The following is a 12790-nucleotide window of genomic DNA, read 5'->3' on the forward strand; positions in this document are numbered from 1 at the left end:
GTTCTTTACTAAAGGCCTTTTAAAAATTCTGTTCTCATCTTTTATTTTTAAAAAAATGTAATTTCTGTCTGATAGCTAATAGTTAAAAAGACTGATAGTAATTACCAGCATTCTTTTTTTTTTTTTTTGATAGTCAGGTTGTTTGCCTGGCTGCATCTGATGTTTAAGAACATACATAATTTTTCAAGGACACTTTGTCTTCCCAAAACCAGGCTGGAATGTAGTTTACTATCAATACCATCAGTTTTATTTATGAGCATGTGTGTTTCTGTGCTGACACAGTGCACTGTGGTTACTGTGAAAAGGTTCCACGGAAGTGTTTATTCTGCCAGCCAGCCTCACGTCTTGAATTTTCAAGATACTCTGTAGCCAAGATAGACTATATACTAGCCAATTCTAAACTGAGGCATTCTTCACTCCTGTAAGATTTTAAAAAAAACCAACAATGTCTGTCAAACAGATAATTGAATTATCTTCAAATTTTAAAATATATTTTTCTAGTATCTAATAAAATAATTTTTTAAGAATGAGCAATTATTCTTACTAAGAGAAGGTAATGCATCTTAATGCATGAGATTAGAGAGGTTCTTTTTAGCCCAAAAAAGATCTCTTTATTTTCTTTGCAGCAAATCAGTAGTCTGTTAAGTAGTCTCTGCAATAAACTTGATTGCATACTCTGTCAGGTGCCCATGATACATGATGAGTTAGAACTGGGAGTCTTTATGCTTCGCCAGGGAGATTAAAATACACGTAAATTATTCTGGCATATTTCCAGGTCAGAAAGACAAAGCACCTGTGTGAAACCATTGTGGAATGTATCACATACTGTAAGTTTAATTGGTTAATTAGCACTAGTTCCTGAATAATTAAAGCATTCTAATCAAGTAAACAGATATTTTATTTGCTTTCTTCTTATTCACCCATTGCTGAAAATAAGGTGCATTGGAAAAATAAATTGCCTCTGGAAAGAGGTTTACATTCACCCTCATGAGAATGTTGTCAACTTTGGAAGAATATAAATCAATAACTTTTTCTCTAAATAAAACTATAATTCAGTGTTTTGTCTTTATGAAAAGCAATAATACTAGTGCGTGTAACCATTCTAAGCTTAACATTTTAAGCTGTATTGTTTTGATGTTACCAGATCTGGGAGGCCTTTAATTTTTAATTTTCAAAAAAGGGAAGTTCATTAATTTTTTATTAAATATCAAAACACAATTTTTTTTTCTCAGACCAGAAGCTGTTATTGTTAAAACAAAATTCTTCAATCTTATTTGGAGTTCCCTATTTCTCCTTAATGAGATCCAGAACAATTTTAAAATTTTGTACATAAATGCACAAAGTAATTCTTTGTTACTAAGAGACCAGCATTATTGAAATGTATTTTGCCCTTTGGAATAATGCTTTCAGTCATTCATCTGTGCAGTGGTTAGTAGAATTTCAAAAACTGTGCTCAAAAATATTTAACCTATTTAAAAGTAAGGCAAGAATGTTAAGGACTGAGATTTAATGTGAAATTTAGCTATGTGGAGCATATTTAAACTAAGTTACTAACTTGAAGAGTGAACACTGAAATAGGAAAATTAAGGAAATACTATAATTAATTGGTAAGCAGACTGTTAGTATTTTCCTGAGATAAGAAAGGGGAAATGTCATTACAGTTCAGTGTAGTGCTACAAGACTTTCACCATTTTTTGCCGGTGTTTTATTTCTTCCACATGTTTAAATGTGTATTTTAAAATGGATAGCTTCTCTTTCCTAGATACATTAGGTAATGGCTTAGATAGCACATTTAGTATGTCTTCTTTCAAAGCCATAATAGTGTGTAGTATAGTGTACAGTTAACTGCATTTTCTGTATAATGAAAAAAAGTTGATGAACAATCTCAAAGATTCTTTTAACCTGGAAAATCTTCGAAGTATCATGAAACTTTGCAATGAAGTGTTGCTCATCAGCATGATTAAGAATCACCACTGTGGTCTGTGAGAGGGAAGCATTGTGGAAGAAGATACACAGATGAGGTTTGGGTTGGTTATGGTTGTCTTTTGGGTCTTTTTTGTGATAATTTATGAAGTGATGTTAAAGCCATTTTAACTACATTCAGGAAATGTAGACCTGAAACATGATGCTTTTAAACTCATGTCAGAAGTTTAGAGAAATACTCTACACATTACCTACAATAGTTAGCATCAATGAAGTGAAAATCCCTTCTTGTCTTGGAGGAAGGAAAAAACGGCACCGGAACCAGAAATGTGAAATCAGTAAGAGGAATCTCCCTGCACTGTCTGTGTAGTATTCCTGTTATGTTGCCTTGTAGTTGCTAATAAATGAAAAATCCTAGTGAATGCCCTTATGTTCCTAACACTTAATAGGATGAGTTATTGCAGTCAGGAACTCATTCCAGAATTATTCCTTATATACACAAACACAGTAATAGTGTTTAAAACACGTAGAAGGAGAAGTAGGATTAACAAGTTAATGGTTTGTGTGTAGAACTCCACCAGAAGCATGGTCAGTGTGCAGAGGCCTCTTTTGATAATGAGAATCTCCTGGAAAACAGGGAATACTTGGTCTTTCTCATGCTGTCCTTTTTGATATGAATGCTCTTTAATATATTAAAGGATGGCACACATTAATTTAATGTTCTTTGATGTCAGTCTTTTCCTGCTTTTTATCTCCCTTAGGGACTACATTGTTCCTCTGGTTATGTGTGCTTTTACAGTCTGAGAATTCCATTATTTGTTTTCCGTACTTGTGTTCAGGCTGTCCTCTAAAGCTGAAGTTCAGTTCTGAAACTCCTATGAGGTTTCTTCTACCTGGATTACAGCATTTCTAGGCCTTTGATTTTTGTCTGTCATCTTAGTCATTATATATTCTTACCTTGTCCTACCCTATGAATACATGCTGACTTGCTGTACTGTGCCTGCTCTCTGTGCTGCCCTTCCCCAACCTTGCGGTGTGTAGCAGCTCAAATAATTTCTCTATTTACTTTTTTTCTGGTCACTTCCCCTCTTCATTTTCTTTTCTGTATTAGCTTCAGTCTCCTTACTATTTAAGGTAAGCACAGGTCTAACTAAGCTTACATTTTGCATGTAATTTTTCGTCTGGTTCATCTAGCTTTAGTGCTCCCACTGAGACCACATTGCCACTCACTTCTCCCCTGCCCTTCACCACCACCCTTGCCCTTGAAGAGGGCTGGAAAGGAAAATTGGAGGCACAAAAAGCAGAGGTCACAGGTCAAGATAAGTACAATGTGATGGAAACAGAGATGAGATAAGAAAACAAATATTAACAGCAGCAGTACTGACAGAGGGTATAAGAAAAAACTATTCAAATGGAACCCCACCCATCCTGACCATAGACTTCTGCCGCTGGTGAGCCAACTGGGAAGAGAGCCCTTCTCCCTGGAAGAGAGTCCCTTTCCCCTGCTTAATGATATGAGATTTACTTTAATAACTTTTGGGTGCTGGCCATGCTCCCACCCAACTACTGCAAAAAACTAACTCTGTCCTGGCTGGAATCAGGACACCTCTTCATCATGTCTGATCTTCATCTTGTTTTCCAGCCACCCTGTGTGAGAGAAGGCATGACACATACTGAAGTTAGAAGCAGGATCACGACTTGATACTAGGGCATTTGAATAGGGTTGTTAGAGGAAAAAAAAATAGAGGCAGCTTTTTTTGCAATGTAGTGTCAAACTCAAGGATAGAAACCTCTTGCAGTGGCTATAGAGTTACCATTGGGTAGCTAGCAGTTCCTCTGTGTAATAGATCTTCTCATGGGGAACAGCTTCAGATGTGGTTTTGTGGTGCAGGCCTTGGAGTATTGCAAGACTTAGATTGCAGAGGTGACTGAAAGCTGTTGTGTTACTGCGTGTTTCTGATGTAGGAAGAGTGCTGAGATAATAACTGTTAAAGGGTGATCTGTGAATACTGATTCCGTTTATAAGACTAGCAGTTTCACTTTGGGGTGATTAGTGTCATATAGCTTTCTATTAAGTATTAATTTTCAGAATGCATTTAAATAAAACTGCATTGAAATATTTATCAGCATGGCTTTAATGACTTAAGACCAGAGTTCAGGAAATGTATGTCATTGGGAATTTCCTTAATGTTTTGTTCTTACTTCTAGATTTAGTAACTCTGCTATGGATTATGCACAGCTTACTGAAATATGTAAATATAGTATTAGAACAACTGAAGTTTGTTTTTATTTCCTTTGCGGTTCAGAATGGTGGCGAACAGCAGACACGCACTCTCGTCATGGGGCAGCTTTTTTCCCACCACTCTTGGGAATTCCCACATTGTTTGCTCCTCCTGCACAGAATCATGATTCTGCTTCATTCCACTCAAGAGCTACAGGAAAAAGTAGTCGGAGTAATACAGACAAAGGTAATGGCTGGAAGTAATCATATTGAACTTCTACACGTGCAGAAAGATGTGGAATTCAAGCTTTACTTTCTTCATTCTTCCCATTCCTAAACAGTTCTATAAAAATTGGTTCTGGTAGGTAAGGATGATACATACCAAGTATGTGTTTGGCCTTTAATGGATGCTCTGTATCATTAAAATAACTCCCAATTTAGAGTGACACTTCGATGACAAATTTTAGTATATGTGGCAAGTAACTTGTAAGTAGTCTAGGTTCTTGTTACATGGTCTATGGAATGTTAGTGTGACTGGAGCATCTCAAAGAAATTATCTGTTACTTCAGATTTATTCTAAATGTCACTTTGTAAATCTGTCATCTTTAGGTATAAATGGATCACTGAATGGCAACAGTACCACTGCAGTTTCGGCTCTCAGCACATCTGTGCTTTCCACTAGCATTGCAACATCAGCAGGGCCAGTGAAAAATGTGACCTCAGGAACTGGAGGACGCAAATACAACCAGGAGCAAAGCAAAGTTCAGCTTTTGGACACCAGGGCTGACAAAATCAAAGATAAGGTAAATACACTGAAAGAAACTGAAGATTCAGACAAAAAAATTGACATGATAAGTGTTCTGCACACAGGAGCATTTTTAAGTGCTCTTTTGGAGTACAAAATGTTTTGGGTTCTTCTGACCTGTTAGAGCAAGATCTGTCTCCTTGTCTCTGTCAGGATTTTTTGTGTATTGGTGTTTGAAATTGTTTTAATTGTTTGGGGTTTTTTTGACATACTTATGAACAAAAAGTTACTGTTAGAGCTAATTTCACTAGTTAATAAGTTGACAGTGGTGTCCAACACCTTGTTTAATTTAATTTATCTAATTTTTTAAAAATTGTATTTTTAACATCAGTATTTGATATTATTTATTACAGTATATATATACACAGATTGGCGTTACAATTATAACATTATTGATTATTTCTGTGAATTATGTTTTCATGTATCTTATACAAAGAAAAACGAAATTTTTTAGACATTAAAATGTTTTTCTGTAATTTCCTATTTACCAGAAGAAAGAGGTATTATTAACTGCTGTTTTTCAGCAATAATCTTAGCCATCTAATATGAAATACATGAGTAGTCTCAGTGAGTTAGTAAATCTTATATATGACCTAAGCACCCTAAGAACTTTGCTACTCTTGGAATCAAAACTATTGAAACAAAACACAGAAAATGGTATTCTGGGAAGGTGATTACTGTCAGAATAGAAGCTAAGGGAGCAATTCCCTACTGATAGCCATCAAGGCTAAAATCTTTTTCTTTCTTTATATCTATCTAGTTTTGTTTTGTGAGTGAATTGAGCCTCTTGCTTTCTTTCTGTTACTGAGCTACATTCAGCTACCAAGTCCAAATGTTTGAAGGTGAGAGGTTGGCATTTTCAAAGGACAACTGGTGCTTGATGTATCTACATAAAAATAGGGGTTAGCAGTGAAATGGTTACTTATAATTGTGTGGTTATATACAATATTTGGTATATTAACAATAGGGAAATTATTAAGAATATTTTCCCTCAAAATACTCTTCATGTTCAATAGTTGTAACCTTATGAAAGTATTAAGCTAGTTAAAGGTATTTGGGAAATCTTTGACTTCTTTCAGCCTTAAATATTAAAAATGGCTCATTCTAAAATGCTGCTTTTATCCTCGTTACCTACGTGCAAAATTCAGCTTGCTTTCTGTGGTGCAGAGGTAAAGCTTTTTCCAGATGGTGTTTCAGTATTTCTGACTATTACTACAGTTGGACAGAGTACCAAATACTTTTCTATTTTAATATCTCTAAATACTGTCCCAAAAGGTACTTTTTGGCTCTTTACTTTATTTAGAAAATTTTACCTCTTTTTGCCCATTGTTTTTTTGTTTGTTTGCGTTTTTGGTTGATTGGTTGGTTGGTTTGTTGTTTTAGTTCCTCCCCCCACCCTCCATCTTCTGTCAGGATGTCTGTCAGCATTGTTATCTTCTCCTTTGTGTTACCTTTCATCTTCATGTATAAATTTGGTACTATTGATAAATTTCTTGATGCAAGCACTGATTTCAAACTCCAGTTTTATTGACTAAATACTGAGGTGCTGTAAAAGGATGGATTCGATGTGCAAGTACCTTTCTTAAGAATATTGTGTTCCATATCTTGACTTTCAAGTCCTTTGTCTCATGTAGATAAATGTCAGGTTGTCTTTTTCTTAAGCTAGTAAATTTTGAAATACTGAAATGGAGTTTTTTGTTCCTAATCTTACTTGATATGCTAACATTCATAACTTCTTTTCCTCTGAAACTTTTTATGAGGTAAATGGTATTTGTCAATGTAATGATTTGAGCGACCTTTTGTATCAAAACACGGAAATGACTCCAAATGAGAACTCTTAACATGAGGATGATTATGATTATTAAAGCTGAGCTTTGTATAAGTGATGTTAGGCTTTTATATTTCTAAGTGTAAAACTTGTCTCTTCTTAAAAGCAGGTCTTACTTTAAAACCTTTTAATATACTTTTCTACAAGTTCTTTTATTTAGGGTTTTAGTTTTTTAGTATTCATCTTTTGATTTCATCAGTCATCTCCTTAGTTGTAATTTCTTTTGAGGATGGTATCTAAAAAAAATTGTTAAAATATTTATTTAGTTTTAGGGAAAAAAGAAAAAGGCAAAGCTGATATAAAAGTGTTTTTACAGTTGATGAAAATCTAGAGTTACATTCAATGTAATGTACTCATCAGAGTATTTCAGCAGATTCTGGTCCATTTTTCAGAAGCAAATCCCAGAAGCAATTTGATGATCCTATTCTTTCCAGTCCTCAAAACTCTACATTGCTGTACAGCCCATACTGTGAAAGTAGTTAAATGAATGCATCTCTGAAACTTCTATAAACCTAATATTTGTTGTTCTTTTTGTACTAACTTCCACCACAAGTTTTGGGTATGAATTTTTTTTTTGAATCAGCACATGCTGTGGAGGTTTACTGGACCCAAATTCTAGGTCAATGTTCTAGGCCTAAATTTGGCATTTTACTTCGTGATGTAGTGATGTCAGCAGTGGTCATAAAAAGACTTCATTGGAACTTTGTGACCAGTTTTTAATTTTCATCACCTTGTGAAGCACTTTTTTTTAAGCATTGCAGATCACTTTACTCCAAAGTCTCACTCTTCTTTGTTTCGAAGATTATATGTAATAATAAGATTACATAACAGATTAAAACGGAAGCATTAACAGAGAATTCATCTTCCCGGTAGAAGCCCAGAAAAAAAGCAGTGGAAAGCTCTAGTAACAGCGACAGTGATTCGGGCTCCTCTTCAGACACCTCAAGTGAAGGTGTAAGTAGTAGTGACTCTGATGACCTAGAGGAGGATGAAGAGGAGGAGGAGGAGGACCAGAGTGCTGAAGAGAGTGAAGATGACGAATCTGATTCTGAAAATGAAGCACATCACAAAAGCAAGAACAAGGTATAACAACTCACTCTGCTGCCCACAGTCTTGTTGCTATAGGCTGTTTGTGATAAGTTGACCTACTCACGTCTGTGAACAAATAGTTAACAATTCTTTAACTGCACATTAATAAATGCTAGAAATACTCTTTTTACGTTTGCTTCAGGGTTTTCTGTTTGTGGGGTTTCTGGGAGGGTTTTTTTGGTTCTTTTGTGTGCATGCATGTCTTTGTATTGCCGTTCTTTACAGGCTAGGAGTTTACAGTTGGTAGACTGTTATTTTTGTTATGAAGTAGGAAATGCAAAGAAATTAAGTACTGTGTGGAGGTAGTAAATTGAAATTACATCATTGTGGATATTGCTTGGCAGTTATTTTTTTGCTAGTCGAGTGCCTACTTTTACCTAGTAGTAGAACAACAAGATTGGAATCTTTGGTACCCTTTTAGGTTTATCGTCAGAAATAAATTTAAGAACAACCATGGTTTAATACTCCTTCTCTAGTCAACATTGTTATAACATGCTGAAACTATCTGGGGGAAAAAACTGAAAATGAACAATAAATATATTACAAGACTGATTTAAAAACTATTATTGTTCGTCCTCTGCCAAGACTAGTGTAATTGTTTTCAGGGAGACTGATCATATGTTTAGCCTTTTTAAAAGAATCTTTAACTTATGTAATGAACAGTCAAAAATAAATATTTTACAGGTGCTAATGCATAGTGGTGTAACAGATACAAAAACCGATGGACAGAAGTCACAGGACAAGTCTCAAGAAAAAAGAACACACCAGCAGATACCTCTTGTGTCTGATTCCCAGACTCACTCATCATTCCAGTCCCAGCAGAAGCAGCCTCAGGTTTTGTCACAGCAGCTTCCGTTTATTTTTCAAAGCTCTCAGGCAAAGGAGGAATCTGTGAACAAACACACAAGTGTAATACAGTCTACGGGATTGGTTCCTAATGTGAAACCTTTGTCTTTGGTACATGAAGCCAAAAAGGAGACCTATTTAAAACTCATAGTTCCTTCCCCTGATCTACTCAAAGCAGGGAGTAAAAATACCTCTGAAGAATCTATCACTTTGACCAGCGATGTTAGGTCTAAACGGGTGAGTGAAGTTTTTGATTATTTGTAACCTGTGTCATCTGCTTAAAAAGGCATAACACTGTGCCATCAAACTCTTTTAAATATAGTGGATTAAAATTATAAGAATATATATTTTCATAATTGTGGGAGTTTGTGTTTTTAGAGTTGATCTGGATTTCTGAATGGTGCAAATGAACTAGATTGTATGGGTCATGCATTGCTTAAGAACAATGTGCACCTGAAATCAATATCAAAATAAGAAAATTTTAAATATCAAAATAAGTAAATTGTGTGGCCTACAGATATTTTTCCTCTGCTTCTAGGTTCAAAGTGCTGATTTAATACTTCACATATCTAGTATGTAAACATGACTTCACTTTCTTTCAAGTTAGATAGTTTCAAATCAAAGTAATTGAAATCATCTATTTTAACCATGATTTTAGACAAAGAAGCTGAAAGCCATTAAAAAATGCTCAATGTAATGTTGAGTTTTGTTTGCTCTTTAAAGACAGGTATTTATGCACTGATAGCTGTAAAAACTCAGTATGGCCATTTCAGTAGTTTTTTTAGAATCAAAAAATGGCCTAGGTTGGAAGGAACTTTTTAAAGCTCTACTCTGTCACACCCCTGCCATGGCAGGGACACCTTCCACTGCCCCAGGCTGCTCAAGCCCATCCAGCCTGGCCCTGTTCACTGCCAGGGACCCAGGGGCAGCCACTGCTGCTCTGGGCACTGTGCCAGGGCCTGCCCACTGTCCCTCAATTTATCTTCCTTTTTACTGGTCAGGACTGTACAATAAGTTTATGTGTCTGTCTTAACAGTTCTGCAACTTCTAGAATTTTTTGATCCTCAGTTTGTTTATTTTATAATAGTAATTAAGGTGACTGCTGATGAATTTTCTATTCAGATTTGAATGGGAATTAGAAGAGAATGAAAATCTGTCATTTTACAAACACTGGGGCTCAGGATATATACAAAAATAAATATATTTAAAAAATACATTTATGGAGGCAACTGTCATTATTATTATTATTATTTTATTTTTTCAAATTTTGCTTTAAACTTAGTAGTATTCGGGGGTAGTAAACTCTGTTCTGATTCATAGCTAACTCATAGGCCCTCAGTGAGGACTGAAAGAGCCTTAATTTTTATTGCTAGACTAGGAGATAAAAACTCTTTTTCCTTTCCAGTTTCTTGTTACTAGGTAAAATTCAAATAAGCTTGTCACTTACCAGGAGTAGCTAAATAAATTATAATTATGAGAACATACATCTTTGCTACTGAAAAAGGCATTTGCTTTCAAATTTAGGTTATGAGTCTAGCTGGTGATAGATCACACATTTAGTAGTGTGAATTCTCTAGAACTTTTACTGGAGGTATACACTGTGTGAATATTTATTTTAGAGATCGTCATAATTTCTTACTCAGTTATATATATTAGTAACTTCCAAGAACGTATTGTGTTTGACTTAATTTTTAAAAAGTAATTTTCAACTGTACCATCTTTATTCATTTTATTGGTTTTTTTTTGAAGATGATGTGCAGTTTTTTTTCTTTGTAAGAGTCTTTAGACTAAAGACACTGTAAGCTTTGTGTGCATTTTTGAGTTATTACTAAGTTTTACATGAAGAATTTCAAGTACTACTCTTTCAGTTACACAGTGAAAATATCACAGCATTTCTGAGTTATACCTTTTCCCTCATTTTTTAAAATAAATTTTTTCTACACCAAGAGTCCTCTGTTGGTTTTCTAGTATCGTGGCCATTCGTGTGTTGTATTTACCTTGTGCTTTAAAGTGAACAAATTGTTAAAGCTAGCTGTACATTCACTAATGGGATTTTTATGCATTGAATGAAGTTATAAGAGGTTTTCCTGTAGTGGTACCCAATAGTAGTAAGTATCTTTCTAAAAATGGCCTTTTTCAGAATGATTAATACCTTTATGAAAGTCTGTCTAGAGCATTGTAGCAGGTGAGAAAGTTTCCCTGCATAATTTGAATCAATTTCATCTTGGGTTCAATTCTTCTTTCCCTACTTGATTTACAGTGAAAAAATCATGCAAGACTTGTGTAACCATTAGTTAGTTATCTCTTCTGTTGTATCTGGTATCTGCTTTTGGCTTTCTAAAAATGGCTTAGCAGATGTTTAAAATTTCCTAGAGCTCACCTGCCTGAATACCAAAGAAAGCCAAACAAACATCTCCACATTTTATTCCTCTGTCTTCTTATTTCTTTAGGAACAATATAAACAGACATTCCCAGCACAACTAAAGAAACAGGAGTCATCTAAGAGCCTGAAGAAGGTTATTGCAGCTTTGTCAAGCCCCAAACCAACATCTAGTTCACCAGCTCATCAAAAACTCACATCCTTGGAAAACAACCATTCTAACCCATTCCTGACAAATGCACTTTTAGGTAATCACCAACCCAATGGAGTTATTCAGAGCGTCATCCAGGAGGCTCCTCTTGCACTCACTACGAAACAGAAACCCCAGACCAAGATCAATGAAAGTGTAGCCATTTCTAGCAGCGCCCCCTTTTCTTTGCCAATAAACTTGAGTGCATGTGGGAAAAAGCCAGCTGGTAACCGGACAGCTGTTATGCCCTCTACCTCTCCTGTGTTACCTGGTTCAGGAAAGGATAAAGCAGTCAGCAATAATGCAGTAAATGCAGTAAAACCACAACACCGCCTTCATTCTGCAAAGCTGGTGGTGGAGCAGTTCAGAGGGGTAGACTCAGATGCCCCCAGCAGTAAAGACTCTGACGACTCAAATGATGATGACGACGATGACGAAGATGAAGATGAGGATGATGAAGAAGATGATTCTGATGATAGCCAATCAGGTGGTTTAACCTTTTTAATAGGAAAAGCAGAAACTTAATTTTTTGCATTTTGAAAACATGCATTTCCCACCATATTTTAAAATAGGGGCAGGAAATACTGGGCCAGCATGGCCCCCACAATGCCCTACACATGTCGTTGAAATTAGCACATGTCCCCATTCTCCATTGTGTCATGTCCAAAAATCATGCTTGGGGTGTTCAGCTACTTGGTCAGCTGTCCCGGTGAGGTGGCTCCTTAGTCTTTTGGAATGGCTGTTGGAGACCTTCCTTCCATGTTAGTCACCCAGCCTGCAGCTTCATGTGGCAAAGTGGTCAGGAAGGAGTTGAAATTAAGGCTGATTGATGGTTGATGATCCTGGCAGACAGAGACCAGCTGCAAAACAGATTTCCTAGCCAGAGAGGGACTAAACAAGGGCCTTCAAATTGTCAAGAGTGGCAAGAAAAACAGGTTTCTGTGCCTCATTCAGGAGCACAGTAGTCCATGAGCAAGTAATTGGACAGTTTTAAGGGCTGCAGACCAGGCTATGCAATTTGGAATGGCAAGGCCTGTTTCAAAGAGTTGACTGTATTCACAGTCACTGCTTTGTCCTGTGTACTGATATACCTAGTGTGAAGTCTCCACCTTCATCATTCTCTCCCCTTCTCATCCACACACCCTGTACTAATCTCATTATCTCAGGATTGTAGCTCACCTTTAGTTCCTTACCCTGGCTGTCCTCGATTCTTACTCTTCCTTTGCCCAGATTGCCATACTTTTGATTCTGACACCTTTCAGCCAGTATACAGTTCTGTTGTTTTCTTCCTCTTCATGATGGATTTCACACCTGTGAAATGCCCTTCCTGGGGTAATGTCCAACTGCTGCTGGTCTAATGGGATGATTTAGCTGTAGCTCATTCTGGGGTAAACAGCCTTGAAATACCACAGCTTTTGTCACTTGTCTGTTTCCATTCAAAATAACAGTGTGTTATTGTGCAGAATTACTTAATGCTGTCATATTTGTAGTAACGTTAAGCTTAGGTA

General features: G+C 36.1%; 1 protein-coding gene across 19 annotated transcripts in view; it reads left to right on the forward strand.

Annotated features, from left to right (window-relative positions):
* The window catches only part of BAZ2B (bromodomain adjacent to zinc finger domain 2B), a 110841-nt gene that overhangs the window by 52516 nt on the left and 45535 nt on the right, over window positions 1-12790 (forward strand). For 18 of the 19 annotated variants that reach the window (XM_039698624.1, XM_039698623.1, XM_039698638.1 and 15 more), the window contains exons 3-7: window positions 4230-4391; window positions 4754-4947; window positions 7651-7860; window positions 8551-8949; window positions 11163-11769. In XM_039698624.1, the coding sequence (XP_039554558.1) occupies window positions 4230-4391; window positions 4754-4947; window positions 7651-7860; window positions 8551-8949; window positions 11163-11769 (1572 nt within the window). The remainder of the gene's footprint in view (window positions 1-4229; window positions 4392-4753; window positions 4948-7650; window positions 7861-8550; window positions 8950-11162; window positions 11770-12790) is intronic. The other variant, XM_039698644.1, reaches the window with a different exon arrangement.

The sequence above is a fragment of the Passer montanus genome, unplaced genomic scaffold (assembly GCF_014805655.1).
Source record: "Passer montanus isolate IOZ18808 unplaced genomic scaffold, ASM1480565v1 scaffold128, whole genome shotgun sequence".
Lineage (NCBI taxonomy): Eukaryota > Metazoa > Chordata > Aves > Passeriformes > Passeridae > Passer > Passer montanus.